Below are 17,706 nucleotides of genomic sequence, written 5' to 3'. Positions count from 1 at the left end.
TTTTAAATGTAATTAATGTAAGTGCCACGTCGAATTCAATGTGGACGCTTTAAATCCCTGAATTCTCCACTAGACAATTGAATTTCTTACATAAATAAATAAATTTTGCACAAAAAATAAAATTACAATTTCAGTAAAAATCACTAACTTTCAAAGAAAAGAAAAAGAAGAATTTTCAACAAAATAGTAAAATTAATTTAAAGAAAAAAGTTTTCAACTTAAAGCTTGACTCCTCAAACAAAAAATTAGTTTTGAATAAAATAGTTCAACTTTTAACCCAGTAGTTTAATTTACAACCTAAAAAGACAAATATTCAACAAAATAGTTGAATCCTAAACTAAAACAAATTATTAATTTTGAACCAGTCAGTTTCATTTTTATACCAATAAAATTAAATATCTACTGCAGGAATTGAATCTTTAGTAAAACAGATGCATTTTCATTAAAAAATATTAATTTTCAACTAAGAAGATATATTTTCTGTCAAGAGACGAACTTTTAATAAAATACATGCATTTTCCAAAATATAATTGGATTTTTATCAAAACACGTAAATTTTCAAACAACTAGTTGTAGTTTCTATGCAAAAAAACATTATTTGAAGAAAAAAAGTTAATTTGCAACCGAGAAAGATAACTTTTCTGTCAATAAATGTTAAGTTTTCTATAAAAAAAAATAAAGAATACAATTTTTAGTCCAAAAATACAAATTCTGAACAAAAATATAATAGCAGTACATAGGTGCCATATAGAATTTAATATAAAATGCTTTAAATTACTTGGATTTCAAGTCGAAATATATTGCATTGTCAACAAAATAGTTACATTTTCAACCAAAAGGGCTGAATTTTCAACCCAAAGAAAAATTTGCAAGAAGAGTTAAGTTTAAAAGTTGAACGGTTTAGAATTTTTGTAAAATACAATACTTGAATTTCTCATCAAATAGTTGAATTTTCAAGCCAAAAAGAGAAGTTTTAATAGAAAATATAATTTTCAATCAAGAAAGATGAATTTTCTAGTCAATAGTTAAATTAAAAAAAAAAGTTTATTCTTAACAAAGAATATGGTTTTCTACCATAACAGATGAATTTTTTATTCAAACAGACAAGTATCATATATGAAAATACAGTACAATTTTTAATAGAATAATTAACATTTCAACAAAATATTTGTATTCTTAACAAAAAATAATTGGACTTTCTTCTTGGGTTATATAAAAAACAACAAGTTGAAAATCTAATGGTTTGTAAATAGAACCAAAAATGAACATGAACTGCACAGTTTCTACTTTGCAGAATTTACAATGGAAGAATTACATTTTTTACTATATAAACCAAAACAAAAAGTAAAAGAATTTCAAAGAGAAAGGATAAAAATCAAACAATTTCCATTTGGAAGTCCCTAAAGTTCAACGAGTATAAATGTAAGGTGTTTAAACTAGATCAAATTAGAATAGTATAAAGTTGAATTAATTTAGAATTGAACCATTTCAATTTTAAATGTTAAGAATGCAACAATTATACTTTAAAAGCTGTTGAAATTAATCATATTTTAGTTTAAGCTTTCAATTTATAAAATTAAATATTTTGTTGTCCAATTTCTTTGCTTCAATCTAAAATTTTATATTTTTACTCGCTTGAAAATTAATTTTCTTCAATTTCAAGCTCCTTCAGATTAGAATTGTTCACTACTCAGCATTAAACTCGCACATTCCTCATGGAAATTGGGTTTCAATTAAATTGACCCAATTTGACATGTGTAATAGCACACACATAAAATGGAATTCTTATTCGATTATAAATTTTAAACTTCTAGACCTTTTCTAATATAATTCTCTTCATACTACTATATAATTATAGCAATTCTTTCCATAAATTAAACTTCATTTTCCTTAAAATTGACAATATTGAATAATTTACTAATAATGAGAATAATAATTTACTACTTAATTAATTTATTAATATTATTATTGATTATTTCACTTTTAAATAAAATCATAAATAAAAAATATGTTACTACTATCACTTAGTTTTGAAATATTTATTTAAATGCATTTTCGAGTTAGATGTACATTCCGGAAATGCAATATTTCCTCATTGATATGAAATCGAGTAAAATACAACCCTGAGAAAAATTGAATTTGCTTTAAAGTTGTGTGTAATAAATGTATTTTGTACTTTGTGCGAGAGCGAGAAATATTCCACATACTGAAATACCTAGTCTTACGTCCTACGCCCGCGCCATTAATTAAGGACATTAAAATAGATTTATCGAGGTTTTTAGCTTGACATATATTTTACTCTTCTCCAACGTATAAAGCAATAAATCCTCAAAAAAGGCTTAACCGCAAAATTAGTACGAATGCAATCCTAATAAAATAAACATACATTTAAAAGAACGTTTAAAAGAACATTTAAAAGAAAAAAAATAATGTTAAAAATTGTAAACCATGATTGCGCATTTATGACCTGAACCCTGAAAAAAATACTCAGAATTATGCATCTAAAAAATTTGGCACTGAAGCGTAAAAATTATTTCTCACATAACCAGGCGCTTGACACTCGCAGGTGGCGAGTAATTGCCACAAAGTTACGACTCCCGGGAAAACATAACCCTGCCTATTTTCCAGGGTTTCATGGGTATCCTAAAATATAGCCTTTGCATGTGTAGTATAATAGATTAGCAGTGAAAGTCAATTTCGCCCTTTATTATTCCACTTAAAAGAAAGAAAAAAGCAAATAAGAGAATTCATAAATTTCACGAATGGTGTAGAAACTTAAAATAGCTCTTTTTAGAGAATTTCGATTTCAAAATTCCATTAATTAGAATTTCAATCCATTTTAAGGCTTTTCAATATTTTTTCCCACCTTTCAAACTCGTCAACATGCATTATTTTCAACGAAAATAAGACTTGCAATTTGAAACAGAATTTTATTCTGAATTTCTAAACATACAATTTTGAAACAGTATATTTCAAACTGACCAATTTTGAATGAACTATTTTACAGAAAACTTATTCCAAGAACGATTTCAGTAATTTCAATAATAAATAACAAATAGCAATCTCACGATAAAATAAGGGAAAGATAAAGATTAGCATCTAGAAAATAGAAAACCATTTTACTGAAATGAATTTCCCAAGTGAAATACCTCACGGAGTTGGTAAACAAAAACAACAATTGCTGCGAGCATTAAGTAAATAGTGGGCGTACTACGTTTCAAGCTCATTTGTAGAAGAACCCATTGAACTAAAAGGGGTGGAATAGGGGTGGAAAATTCGGGTACTATCGATCGACTAGGGATAGCGTGAGCTAGTCCATTCAGACTTTGCACTCACTCATGCGTCCTTTCCCGGTTCCCGAGAAAATTTGATAAAGGCGCGAACCTCGTCGCCTTGGAGATTTGCATTGCTCGTGGGAATTTTTTTGTCTTTTCTGTTCCTGGCGCCAGTCGAAGTTTCCACTTCAGAGTGCAAATTCTGCAGAAGGCGGAACGGGACAATCGATTTTTATGAAATAAAGTGGAACTCGTTATTCGGAACGGACGAAAATCCGAAAAAACAAACTTGACCTAGATAGGAAGCCAGGAAAACAAAGGCGCGGATCTTTCGATATATTGGGAAGATAGAACGGAAACGAGAAGGAATATTTGTGTCCTGGTTTTCATTCAATTTTGCAACGGTGGATTGAGGGATAAAGGAGAATATGACATTTCAGACCTCAAATGTTGATTCCTATTTGCCCTATTTTCTTTCTTCGAGTCGTCTAATCTCTAGTATTTCTCTCTAGGGAAAGCTATTATAAGTCATTTACTTGATATAATTCTTTTAAAAATTCCACAATTAATAATTAGATCGTTATTTTTAAGATTTTTCACTTAGTCCTTACTATAATTAATAGTTACTTAGAACTTAAATTTTAAAACTACGCTCTTTAATGCTTTAGGTTAAAGCATATAAAATATTTTACATTTTTAAAATCAGGGTGGACGTTTCAGTGGAGGAAACAGATTCCCGGTTCCCAATAATTTTTCACGAACATTTCAATTCGAAAATTAGAATCTCTTAAAGCTGTACATTTTTTCACTTTAAATCATCCAAACCGAACTCTAATGAAAGAACTCAAAAGTTAAACTCTTGAATTTTAAATATTTGAAATTGAAAGCTTTCAACACTTTTCAATTAAACAATTTTAAACTAAATGCCGTTAAACTGCAAGATTTTTATTTTTTAATTCCTATAAATTGAATAGTTTAAAGATTTCTGGTGATTTCTGGTTTTGTATCATATTCAATGATCTACATTGAAAAATGAATCAATACATTATTTTAATGTTCAAAATTATAACATTTTAAGTAATTTTAAGTTAGAAACAATTAAAATTTTACGAGTAAATTTGTTTTTAAACTAAACACATTTTATATTAGATGATTAATTAATTTAGTATAAAGTCATTTGAAACTAATAAGTGTTTAATTGCTCACAATGCAATATTTTCACTTGAAAACTAAAAACTTTGCAAAATGGAACAATCGAAATTGTAACTATCCAAATTTACATTTTGAATATTTGATTTCAAATGGCTCATTTCAAATTAACACATATTGTTAATAACTCTAAAAAAATTATCTCCTCTATAAAAGAGAAAACGTGTAATGAATTATCTTCAATCAACAATTCCCTCAAGGAAATTTTCCAAGAAAAAAGTGATTTTTTCTCATTCTTTACCTGATATTTAATTCTTTCACAGACCTAAATTTACATTTTACGAATTAAACTTAATTGTCTGACTCATGACTATCGCCTACATTTTCCCGCAGGCGAAATAACTAAGAGTCAATTTCCTCTCGCACAGGCTTTTAAACTAACGCTTTAAAAAAACAAACGTCAGTAGATCAAACTGTGCTGTTGATTTATTTTCAACAATTAAAAATCATTAAACAAATTAACATAAAAGAAAATAATAAAATACTATGAAATATTTTAGATTTATAGCAAGAATTAAGAGTGCTAATATTTTACAATCGTTTTTCGTTAATAATCTTAAAATTGTGTTTATTTTTCGACATGACTCTTAGTTTTTTTTACTTTGAAATCCATAGTTACGGGCAACAGTGCGCTGAACAACAAATGCTCTAATTGTTTAAAAAATGGAGTTACAAAAAAAATGCACATCTAGACATTTCCGAGACGAATCCAGAGGTATTTTTACTTTTTTACTATGACTCTTAGTTTTTTTTATTGATTACACAACTTTGAAATCCATATCTGTGGCAAACTTCAACGTCGTGAATATCTTACGTCGCAAGGCATGGAGCGCAGAACGCTAACACGAAAACACGCACAACTTTTGATTATATGCGAGTTCTGTAATTTTTTTACCTAAAATCTTCGTAATTAAACGAGCTATCGTAATTAGTCAACTAAAGCATCGAAATCGATTGAGAAGTTAGAACGAATTCTATTTGTTTATAAAAATATCATTTTTATTTTCTAGAATGAACATATTTAACGAAACATGCCAAAAATTATGGCGATTGTACCTATCGAGAGAAAAGAAATAATTAAGAGGATAATGCTAAAAAAGTTAAATAACAATAACGACTCAAAAAAAACTTATCATATGATCAAACTCATCATACCATTGAGAAGGGAATGAAGAAATAATTTGGAATATAAATGCTTGATATTCTGCAGTTTAAAAAATTCAAATCATAGCGATCTTGTCTTGTGTTCTTTTTTAAATTTTAAATTTTCAATGTAATATCTTGAAATGTTCCGCTTTTAGTTTCAAATTAAAAAAAAACAAACATGAATCATTTAAAATTTAAAAATATTTGTTTCGAATATTATAAGTATGAATAATAATTCTGAATCAAGTGTTAAAAATAAAACGATTTGCAATTAAAAAGTTAAAAAGTGTTTTGTTTAAAATCACAATCGAACTGTCTGAAATTTATACCTCAGTAACTGAATGATTTCTTTAATTTTGAATGATTACGAATTTAGAGTTCTAAATGTTCATGTTGAATGTGGAAATTTCAATTTTTTTCCTTTCATTAGTTTTAATTTTGCAAGTAAAATTGAAATAGTTGAATTTTGAAAAGTATCATCAAATATTTGAAAATGGTTAATTTTAAATGTTTTAAATTTAATGAATATAATTGAAATTTTTAAGAATTTGAGTCAAAAAATGTTAATATCACAATTATTGATAATCACGATTGTTTCAGTTTTTAAAACTAATTCCGATTCGCTTAATTTTAAACGTTCTGTAGAAAAAAGAGGTTTATTTGTAGTTTTTTTCTATTTAAAATTACTTCATTTTTAACGGTTTTTTTACAATTCAATTTTGAAGGTTTATAATGTAATACGTTCACATTTTGAACGAAAATGTAAAAAATTTAAACTTTAAATGTGTTCATTTTAAACATTTTTTATTAGAAATAATACAATTTCAACTACTCTGATTTTTAAATGATTCAGTTTTTAAAAGTTTAATCTGATATTATTTAATTTTGAACATTTTGAAATTGTTCTATTTTCGAAATTTTAATCTGAAATCATTCCATTTTTAGATGCAATCCAAAATACAGTTCTATTTTGAACGCCTTCATTAAGAAATGATACAATTTCAAGTTCTCTCTAATGAAATTATGCAATTTTCAAAATTTTATTACGAAAATTTTCAAATTTCAGATATAGAGAATAACACATGTTCAATTCCCTTTGATTCCATACGAAATACATATAATAAATCGGTTTTCCCATTTCTAAAAATGTCTGACACATGACTATCGTCTACATTTTCCAGCAGACGAAATAACTGACAGTCAATTTTCTCTCGCACAGGCTTTTAAACTAACGTTTTACAAAAACCAACGTCGGTAGATCAAACTGTGCTCTGGATTTTTTAAACAATGAAAAATTCACGGAAAATCCAACGTAAAATTGGTAAATCAAGTTTTTCCGAGCCGGCAAAATTTCCAGAAAAATAAGAAGCCTTCATAACTAAACAATTTATAATTTAAAGTATTGAAAAAATAATTTCAAAATTAAAGAATCTAATGCGGAACAATTCAAAGTTTGAAGCGTTAAATATTTAAATTAGGCAATTTTAAATTGAAATAACAATTCAATCAAAAGCCTTCAATTTTTCATCCTACAACTGCAGACAGACGGTCACAGCAAAACCCAATCCATGTTTAAGGTTTCTATACAATTCGATTAAAATTTGTAATGAATAAAAATGTATCCAATAATATTAGTATTAATAATAACTGTAATAATAATAAATTCACGAAATAATACTAAATTAATTAGAAAACAAGGGGCCATCCACATAATACGTAAGGTGTTTTTCTGAAAGTTTCACCCCTCTTTCACATCTTACTATGATTTTCTTATAAAATAAAGCGTTCATAACAGTAAGTATTTAGCTTTACAAACTTCTAATTTTATCATTTCTTCAGAACATACACTGTTTCGTAGTTCTTTACTTTATAGATTATTTTAAAAGCAAAATTTCCATTTTTCTAACGTAATATTATTCACGTGTTCAAAATTAGCTTCAACGCTTATTTGAACTATTATTCTTTAGTATATAAATGATCAACATTCTTAATTATTTCACATAGGCTTCACAGTCATCCTTTTTGGTTGAAAATTCCACTTTTTTGCTGAAAATTCTACTTTTTGACTTCAAAATTTAACAATTTGATTTGATTTATTTTTTGGTTAGAAAATGTATCTTTTTGTGGAAATTTCTTTTTTTTTGTTTTGTTTAAAATTGCAACTGTCTGATTAATTATTAATCTGTTTCGCTTGATAATAATTTTTTTTGTAGAAAATTCGTATTTGGATGAAAATTGAACTACATATTAAGGAATAAAAAATTTTTTTGTATGGGTCAAAATTTATTCAGTGAAAATTCAATTTTTTATAGAAAATTTAACAATTCCCCTTTGGATTTAAAATTAGTCTTTTTAGTATACAAATTTAACTATTTTTGTAAAAAAAATAATCTCCTTGATTAAAAATTGATGCATTTTGTTGAGAATTCATCTTTTTTAGTAGAAAATTAATTTTTGTTGGTTGATGATTCAATTAGAGAATATCCCAATTTTCTTACGCTGTTTTTGGATGGCCCCTAAACAATCAACGATTTAGGTGGTTAAAAATTATTTAAGATAGAGGGTGGGATGAAAATCTGTATCTTAGAATCATAATTTACGAAACCAGGTGAAGATTATTAAGCACGCACAAATCATATTCGCATAAATTGCGCTCGATATTATGATCGTAAAGATACGACTAAAGTTAAAACGACTGCAACCCCATAATAACGGCTCATCAAAATCGATACTCAATTTTAAAGTTGAAAAATCTAGGAATTTAAAAATTCAGCCTCAAAAGTTTTTTAATATATTCTCATTCCTTGATCATAATTTCACATTATTTGTTCGAAGGGCGAATAAATTTAAACAGGTTTATGAGATATTTTAAACTGGGGCAGATCAACATTTTCACTCGCTCCAATTTATTTCAAGACTCTATAAAATTTTATCCTGTGCTAAGAAAGATGTCGGAATGGATTTTCCCAGCTCCTTCACCAACATTATTTTACGATTCTGTAAAATGTAGTTTTACGTACAATATCAAAGTCGAGATGATATCGCGTTGAAATTGATAAGCTAAAAATATTTTTTTTTCATTCTTTTTATGTAACCACTATTTTCGTCCGCAAAGCAACTTCGTTCATTTGAGGGAATTTCAAAGAGAACTGATTTCACGCAGTGCAGTTCGCCTATTCATGCGAGGGAAATATGAATCAGGAAACTGAGGCAGAAAGGATGAAAAGAAAAGCGCGATGATAAAAATTAGCAGGTTTGTTTCGAGTGAAAAGAAGTGTTCTTTTCATCTTCCAAATCACTTTTTTCTGCAATACAGGGAAGGGAAAATAACGCAATGTCAGCAGGAAGGCAACATAATCTAAATATGCAGAATCATAAAGCGACAAAAAAATAATTCAGAGAAGTAAAAGTTTAGATAGCATTCTTTAAAAAAATGGTAATGCCTTATTCTCGTAAAAGACCGGATTCACAATTCAATCAATTATATCGGAAATTTTGTTTAAAGTAATATATAAAAAATATTTAACGTTTCTGTAAAATTTTGCATTCCAAATATAATTTAAAGTCTATTCCTTTTTATTAAAAATGGATAAAATTTTAGCATGAGCAGCAGAATTTTAACGCATATAAAATAAAAACTTTATGTTCTAGCCACTTTTGGTACAAAAGCCTTTTCAGCAAAAAGCAACAAAGTATCATTGCTGGCAATAAAAATGAGAGTTTATATTTCATGACTTGAAATAAAAAAGGTTTTACATATTTATAACCATCGCAAGTCGTTAATGTACAAAGAAATTGAACTTAACATTATAAAAGCGTCATTTGCAAGTTTCAAAAAAGGGAATTTTGTTCATTTGAAAATTAGTCTTGTAATTTCATTACATATTTCCTTATTTTTGAGGATAGGACCAATTTGCAACTTATTTCTAGAAAAGACATCAACAAACAAAATTCAAAAGCACTTTATTGAAAGTAAATTAAGTTTCAAATATTTTAAATGTTTGGAATGTCAGGCTTTATTTAATTGTATTATTTTTTATAACCTGCATTGTAAAACTTCCAACGTTCAAACCTAATTGCCAAATCAATATTCCGAGAGTGAAAAATAGTAGGACAGAGTTATAATCCTAGATTCCTACCTTACCGATATCAAGGCCGTTTACAGTTCAAGTGGTTCGTGCCCGTCCTAAGTGTTTTGATGTCACAACAACATTATAATGTGCAATTATAAGAAACGAATTTTGTGTAAACAATGTTAAAGTTATCTATAATGTCAATGATACATTTTATATCAATACATTTATAATTGGAATGATTAACATAGAAATTGTATAAGCAAGATTCGTTTCTCATGGTTGCACAATATCATTTTATGACGTCATCAAGAACCTTCGAGAAACTTAACATGGGCACTTGAGCCGTAAAGCCGTTACGATATTGAGAATTAGAATTATTAATCTAGGAATTAGAACCCGCCCAGCCTTTCCACTAAAAATAATCCCAAATTGTATAAGAGTGTCCAGCGAGTCTTAGGTACGAAATTCAAGGTCTTTTCCAGGTTTTCAAGGTCAAGAAGTCCAGTTTTTCCAGGTCTACTTTTTTACATTAAATAATGAAATAACCGTTTGTTACAGTTGTAAAAAATGTGCCACTTTATTTTTATTGGACATTTTTTTAAGAAAACAGAACCATAAATAAACGAATACTTAATTTTTTGTGACAATAAGTAGTCTTTAAAATCTTTGAAAATTCATTGAAATCTCCTGAAGTATGCACTTCAAACCCTCGTGAAATCTTCGTATTCATTAGGAAACCTTTGAAATATTTTAAAATCGTTTAATATCTTCGAAATGTTTTAAAATATTTAAAACCCATGAAATCTTTGTCAAATGTTTAAAACCCTTTTAAATATTTTTAAATCTTTGAAATCTTTACTAATGTTTTATAATCTAGCGTACAGTCAAAAACCGAGTTGTGAAACCCTTGAAAAATCCGCAGGTCTGCCACAGACTAATGTACCTCAAAAACGTGACTTATTTGAGACAAAAAGTGATTAAAAGTGACTAATTTTTAACAAAAAAATGACTAACGCTCACACACAAAGAGGCCTGTCATTTCCACAGAAAGAGTTATTACCTTCCAAATTTCTATTTAATTACACATATATTTTATCGGTATGCATTGATCAGGTTAGATGAAATTCTATTGCTCAATTTGTTGGTGGATACCAAAGTTACAATTTCCAGGATAAATTTTACAAGTCATACAAATTGTAATTCAGTTTATTACAAGCTAAAAAACCGTTAACACAAATGCGGTGTTCATATTCCACAATGATTTACGATAGGAACTGGGTGGAGTTTGAAAGTTATAAAAATTCTGAAATGACCTTTTCCTGTAAAATAGTGACTTATAGTGAGTATTTCTTAGAGAAAGACTTATAGTAACTGCTTCTAAAAAAAATGACTTAAGTGGCAGTCCTGAAAGTCCGTTATATAGCCATGGCTCATTATAATTCTGAATCTGAATTAACGTCGAAATTTGCAACTAACAACTTTTATAATTTGTAAGGTGAATACCACTAAATAAATATATACTTTAACATTCTATATTAGCGGAGACAAAATTAAAAACGTATACAATTATTCAGAATATTAAAGTCTGTTCATGGCAATCTATAAAATAATTAGTAAAGCCTAAATTACATTAAAAACTGCAATAAAAATGCTGGAGTTGTGAATTCTTAGGAAATGTTTCGAAAAATAATAGGTTATTTATTCCTCCAGAAAACTTAGTTCAACGAAGTTAGCCTGATTCTTATCGGTAATGAAAAGATAGCCTATTTTTCGTAGAACACATCGAAATTATACCTTCATAAATAAAAACCTTTACAGTAGCAATATGTCTTCGAAAAGAAAGGTTTCTTTCATAATAGATTAAAAAATTAAAATTACTGTTCGCATTTCAATAAAATAACTGTTTTAAAAGAAAAAAAATTTAGATCAAGGTTCTCGTGAAAAATTCAAGATTCAAATGAAAATTCAAGGAGAATTTCAGGTTTTCAACGTCGCAGGACCCCCTGCGTATCTACCCGACTTAGCAAAAGTAGTGCGAAATCCTGAACGTGTATTAAATATTAAACTATGATTTAGTTATTACGAAATATTTTTTCAGGGCTCACCTATCGAAGATACGTGCTTCCTTGAGGACATTTCCCAGATTGATGTATGCGTCCAGAAAATTGGGATCAAGAGCGACAGCCTTCTCGAAGTGATGTATGGCAAGCCAAATTTCACCCTGTGCATTGAAGACGCAACCGAGGTTGCTCCAGGCGACCGCAAAATTAGGTCGTGTCTCGATCGCCTTGAGGTAGCATGCCTAGAGTCCAAGTTAAAAGTCGTTAATTGAAGAGTTCGCGATTCTTACAGGGACGCGCCGCGCATTGCCCGCCCTCTCCTCGCCGCGCCGCAGCTTTCGAAAGGTGCTTGATGAATTTTTGTTCTAGTACTTTTTTACTTCCCGAATCTATCTTTAGAAAAAGTGTCCTCTTCTCACAGGTCACAGAAAAATACTCAGTTGCCTCACCGTTTCTCTACGAACATCTCACAATCTCCAGAGACTCCGACGAAATAAAAATTCATGAGATTTGCCAACTTTTACTACGTTTTTCAACCCCATAATCAGAATGCATTCAGACAGAAAATGAAAAAATGTCAAAAAAGATCTCCTTCAAATTCTAAATATTTATTTTTGGCAAAGAATGAAAAACGAGAGCTCTGGAGAAAGAAAGACTGACCGCAGCTTTTCCTTGAGCAAGTCGACTTTCTCCATTCCGAGTGTCTGGAAAATATCAATAAGGTCTGAAAGCTTTTTTTATCGAAAATTCTATTTTCAAGAACTCGAAATTCCTTCGAGCACCAGACGACATATTTGAACAAGAAATTCTGAGAATTACTAGAAAACGTGATATTTGCTCACGCTACTTAAACCTTTAATACTCCACGACTAAATTTGTCTCGACTGTTTTAGTTTTTCAGCATTTTTCTATAAACAAAAAAAACATGCAAGCGTTTGAAAGAATTATTTAATTTTAAAGAATCTGTATTTCCCAGAAGAGTATAAGTGTATCTTGTCTGTGATTATCTGCAGTGTATCAGGAAATGGGCATCGGAAAAGGGTTCAAGGAGTAACGAGACGCGCAATGAAAACGTCTGGATTCATGCTGATGATTCTCCGGAATGCGTCCGGTGGACTCGCCAGCACCACATTTCTATTTTACCTTTTCTTCTTTTTTTGCTAGAGAAAAAGAAGAAAATTTATCTGTAGAAACTGACAATTCTTATCAACCTGTCGCCAGAGAAATAAATGCGCTTTAATACCGGGCGATTAAAATAATAAATATCAATCATGATTGTAAATTTCGGCTCCATTTTTATCCTTCTGTCAATCCAAGACGCTCCAAGGGGAAAGCATGAGTGTTTCGCGCGTGCCGAGAGGCGGGCTGCAGTATAAACATTGTATTCCATACCTAAAAAAAATAAAAGGGGATCATCGGTTGGCCAGTCTCTAAGGTCAGTGGAATACAAAGGAAGAAAGGAAAATGAGAGGTTGTCTTCTTTTGTAAAATTGCCCCATTAAATTTTCTAATTTCCAAAAAGAACAAATCAAGTCATCGCACCAAGAATGTCTTTTTTATGTAAAATATTTTTTCGTTTAGCTATACTATCTTTCTGAAGAAATTGCCATTCTTTTATGTTGTTATGAAAGAAAACAAAAATTTTAGCTTTAAATTGAAACATTCAAATTCGAATTAAAACAATTTTGGATTAATAATCAAATCTCAACTTCGAAGTGAACTTTTAAATTCTTAAGCCATACAAATGATAGAATTGTATATAAAATAAAAACACATCACATTTAATCAATCGAAATACCTAGTATTAATAGTTTTACAATTTAAAATTAAAGCTTCTAGAATTAAATAATTTAAATACAAAAACCTTTGATATCAGCCAATTTAGAAATTAAAGCGTTAACATTTGAATCTAATTTTTTTTATTAAAAACTTTCAAAAATAAATCAATTACATTGTTTAAGTATTGAAAAAATGTTATACAAATTATGATTTAAAAAATTTCAAATTTTTAAGAATTCAAAATGTTATAATTTGCAATGCTATAAATTGAAAAATCAATTAATAAATTTAAATTATAATATTTTAACCAATTTTAAGTTAAAAACCTTCTACAATTATTCTTAAATAGCTTATGAACGTTTTTTCATTAGAAATCATACAATTTCAACTCTTCTGATTTTTAAATGACCCAGTTTTTAAAAGTCTAATCTGAAATTATTCAATTTCGAACGATTTAAATTAGAAATTATACAATTACAAGTCCTACCTAATTAAATTATGCAATTTTCAAGATTTTAGTACGAAAATTTTTAATTTTTAGATTTAGAAATGACATGTTCAATTCCTTTTCCTTCCATTCGAAATACATACAATAAATCTATTTTTCAATTTCTAAAATTGTCTGACATGTGACTATCGTCACCAACGTCAGTAGATCAAACTGTGGCCTTACTTTTGTTCAGCAATTAATAATGAATGGAAACCCCAATGTAAAATTGTTAAATCAAGTAAGTTTTTCCAACAATGCAAAACTTCCAGCCAAATAAGAAGCTTTCATAACCAAACAATTTATAATTTAAAGTATTCAAAAAAGAATTTCAAAATTAAAGAATCTAGTAAGGTATAATTCTAAATTTGAAGCGTATAAAATTGACATTGAGCAATTTTAAACTAAAACGTTCAATATTTTACAATAATTTCAAATAAAAACTCTTTCAAGTTGACTAACTGCAATGTCAGGACCTTCAGAATTAAATAGTATTTCAATATAAATCATTCTAAAATGTTGCAATGTTAATTACAAATAAAACGTTAATATAAATTGTAGACTTCAAAGATTCAGATTCAGTTGCAAAAATAGAAATCCATGTTATCATTTTCAATGCTATAAATTGAAAAATCAATCAATAAATTAAATTTTTTAAATTATAGTAGTTTAACCAAATGTAAACTAGAAGCATTAAAACTTGAAAGATTCCATTTTTTTAAATAAACCATTTTTAGATTGGAAATTGAATTACTTTTATTTTAAATTGTTTAGATATCCTTAAAAAGCTTCAAAATTTTATTTCAGTCTTGAAAAATCTAAATGTTTCAAATTTGTTCAAGTTTAAAATTATTATCAAAAGTTTTTCAGATCTTCTAAATATCTTTTAAAATGATTCGAATTGCAAATAATTTTCCAAAATACATCATTTTCAATTTTCCTAGCAATATTAAATAATTTTTTTTTATTCCTTCAAAGCATTTTACATTTCTTAAAAATCTTACGCATTTTTTGTTCACAATCTTCAAAAATCTATATTTTGTTTTAAATTATATACCATGGCTATTTGAAACGAAATTCCGGTACGAATAGCCTGATTTTGTCAAAACATACACTTCGTTTAAATTATTTGAAAAAATTTCAAATTTTAAATTAATTTTGAATCTTTTCAAAACCTCTAAATATCTCTAAAAATTACTCGAATAGTTCTCCAAATAATAAGTGTTAAATTGTTATTTACCCATCAAAATTCAATGATAACACTTACAAATCAGTCGTTTTTGAAATATAACGATGAAAATCGTAACTTTCTAAGTTTAAAAGCTCCTTGCAATTTTAAAGCTTCAAGGCTTTCTATTTCATACAATTCACTTTCAAATTATTTACATTTTTTTATTACTAAAACTTTTGAATTGGACCTCTTTAATTTTTAACGTTGAACTCTGGAGATTCTTAATTTTTGACCTTCCTTGCAAATTTAAAGATTCAAGGCTTTCTATTTCATACAATTCACTTTCAAATTATTTACATTTTTTTATTACTAAAACTTTTGAATTGGACCTCTTTAATTTTTAACGTTGAACTCTGGAGATTCTTAATTTTTGACGGATATAGAATTATCTCAACAAATCAATTATTGCTCACTTTTTGATACTTCAAGTACAGTTCAATTTTTAAAATAATTAATTTGTATTTACGGTTGATCAAATAAAAATGTTTTTTGTCAACAATTTTAAATTACAAACGCTCTTAATTTTCAATTGTTTAAGTCCGCCAAAAACTGCATTTTTAAATTATTTCAATTAAAAATGCACACTTAAAAATAAAAATCTAAAATGGAAAATTTTGTTAAGTAAAAGATTTTCGAATTACGCATCATAAACTGAATGATATCATAATTAAAAAATATAAAAATTCAACTGATTATTTAATAAATGGTTAAAATCGAACTTTGGCAGATTTTTCTTCTAAAAGTTTTAAAATTCCCGATCCAGCTGTCGCCCTGTTATTTTTCATTTTTTAGGAAACATTCTCGTTCCTGATTTCTGCCATTTCTTTTTGATTCTTGGTTCTAATGACAGGCGGTAATATTTAATCGGATTCGAATCGAACTGCCCAGAGCAAGAATTAGAGAGTGAGACTGAGTTTTTTTCTCATTGTTTATGAGAAGGAAAATTTGAAAGGAAACTGGAAAATGAATAGTGGATCGGGATAGAGACTGGCCGCGGGAACTACTTTACCTTCAGTGTACCCTTCGGTAGGTTGATGGTAGGTATAGGTCGCAAGCTCTCATAATTAACTTAGACTGAGAGACAGTGTTACCAAATAACCAGATTCAGATTCACCATTTGACGAAGGAACCGGCGGAAACCAATTGCATAGCTCCAACTCTCCTTCCTAGAGCTGATCATTCCATCCACAACAATAAGACAGCTGCGTTAATCTCTTTTCTCCAAAACTTCATCTCAACTTTCTTTATACCTAGAGTCGCGCAACTTCTTAGCACGACTTGCTAAACTGCTATTGACTCGTCATCCACTTCGTACAAAAGACTCATACCAACTTTCATTGCGATGTTCTAATTATTAGCGTCCATCTTTCAGAAATATTTACCGATATCATTTTTGGAAAACAAAAACTTTATAATATCAACAGTGTTGCCACAGCGAAATCAAGATTAACAATTCTGTAATTCTTAAGGACTTTGCAATTTCTTTAGGATTTTACCGGCATTATTAAAAAAGAACATATGAAACAATTTATTAATTGGAAAATTATTCAATACTTTAGGGATCATGCAGAAAATGAAATTTAAGTTTGATTTTTTCTAAGTTTGGGAGTAAGTGAAGACATGATAAATCCATCCTCAATGATTAGACGAATGCTTTGTCTCGAAAATACCAGAGATAGAACAATAATTCAAATAGGATCATACGGATGAAACCATTTGTTCATCCAATATATATGAATTATTCAACATTTTTAAAGCAATATTTTAAAGTGAGACAGAATTCATTTAATGAACAAAGAGCCAATAATCATATTACATGAGTTTTCAAAACGTTTACTCTCTAATTTTTTCATGTAGTCCGGTCAGTTTAGGCGTTAATATTTCAAAGAAAAAAAAATAGTATAAAAAAACTGTATAGTATATGCCATTGTGTCTTTATTTTTTCGTCGATTGCATGCTTAATAGTTATTGTGCAAAAATGTGGTGAGGAGCTGTCATCCTGTATCGTCAAATTTGCCTAGAAAATTTCGATTTTTTTTTATTTATTCTTCAAAGCCTCAACAACTTCTATCTTTTTCAAAAATTAAATATTTTCATAAAAGTGGCTATAAAGTAGTTTCCAAGAAAAAAAATTATCTTCAATACTATTGCACCTACCGCAACGAGCCAAAGCTCTTAATGTTTGCAAAAAGATAAGAATTAACACCATATAAATAGGTTGCATAAAAACTATGTTTAATAGAAATAATAAATATTTTAAGTGCCGGTGTATTTGAACTAAAATACAATAGCTCCTTTCTGTAAGCGATAGTGCCGCCTCTCTTGTTTGCCACACAGCGGAGTTTTGAAAGCAGGGTCGTATCTACTCTGGGCGCACTCTAAGTGCACATGTTATCAACTATCCGGATAATATGAAACTAAAATTACACATATCAATACGCAA

At 28.5% G+C, this 17,706-nt stretch overlaps 2 protein-coding genes across 4 annotated transcripts in view; one reads left to right on the top strand and one right to left on the bottom strand.

Moving 5' to 3' along the window:
* The window catches only part of LOC117176811 (nucleoside diphosphate kinase A-like), an 82,992-nt gene that overhangs the window by 49,762 nt on the left and 15,524 nt on the right, over window positions 1-17,706 (top strand). The window lies entirely within an intron of this gene.
* Window positions 1-17,706, bottom strand: part of LOC117176810 (UDP-N-acetylglucosamine--peptide N-acetylglucosaminyltransferase 110 kDa subunit) — a 60,505-nt gene that overhangs the window by 29,476 nt on the left and 13,323 nt on the right. For both annotated transcript variants that reach the window (XM_033367122.1, XM_033367121.1), the window contains exon 5: window positions 11,812-12,008. In XM_033367122.1, coding sequence (XP_033223013.1) covers window positions 11,812-12,008 — 197 coding nt within the window. The remainder of the gene's footprint in view (window positions 1-11,811; window positions 12,009-17,706) is intronic.

This window comes from Belonocnema kinseyi, chromosome 7 (assembly GCF_010883055.1).
Source record: "Belonocnema kinseyi isolate 2016_QV_RU_SX_M_011 chromosome 7, B_treatae_v1, whole genome shotgun sequence".
Lineage (NCBI taxonomy): Eukaryota > Metazoa > Arthropoda > Insecta > Hymenoptera > Cynipidae > Belonocnema > Belonocnema kinseyi.
The sequence above is the reverse complement of the archived record's forward strand: the minus strand, read 5'-3'. Positions and strand labels throughout refer to the sequence as shown.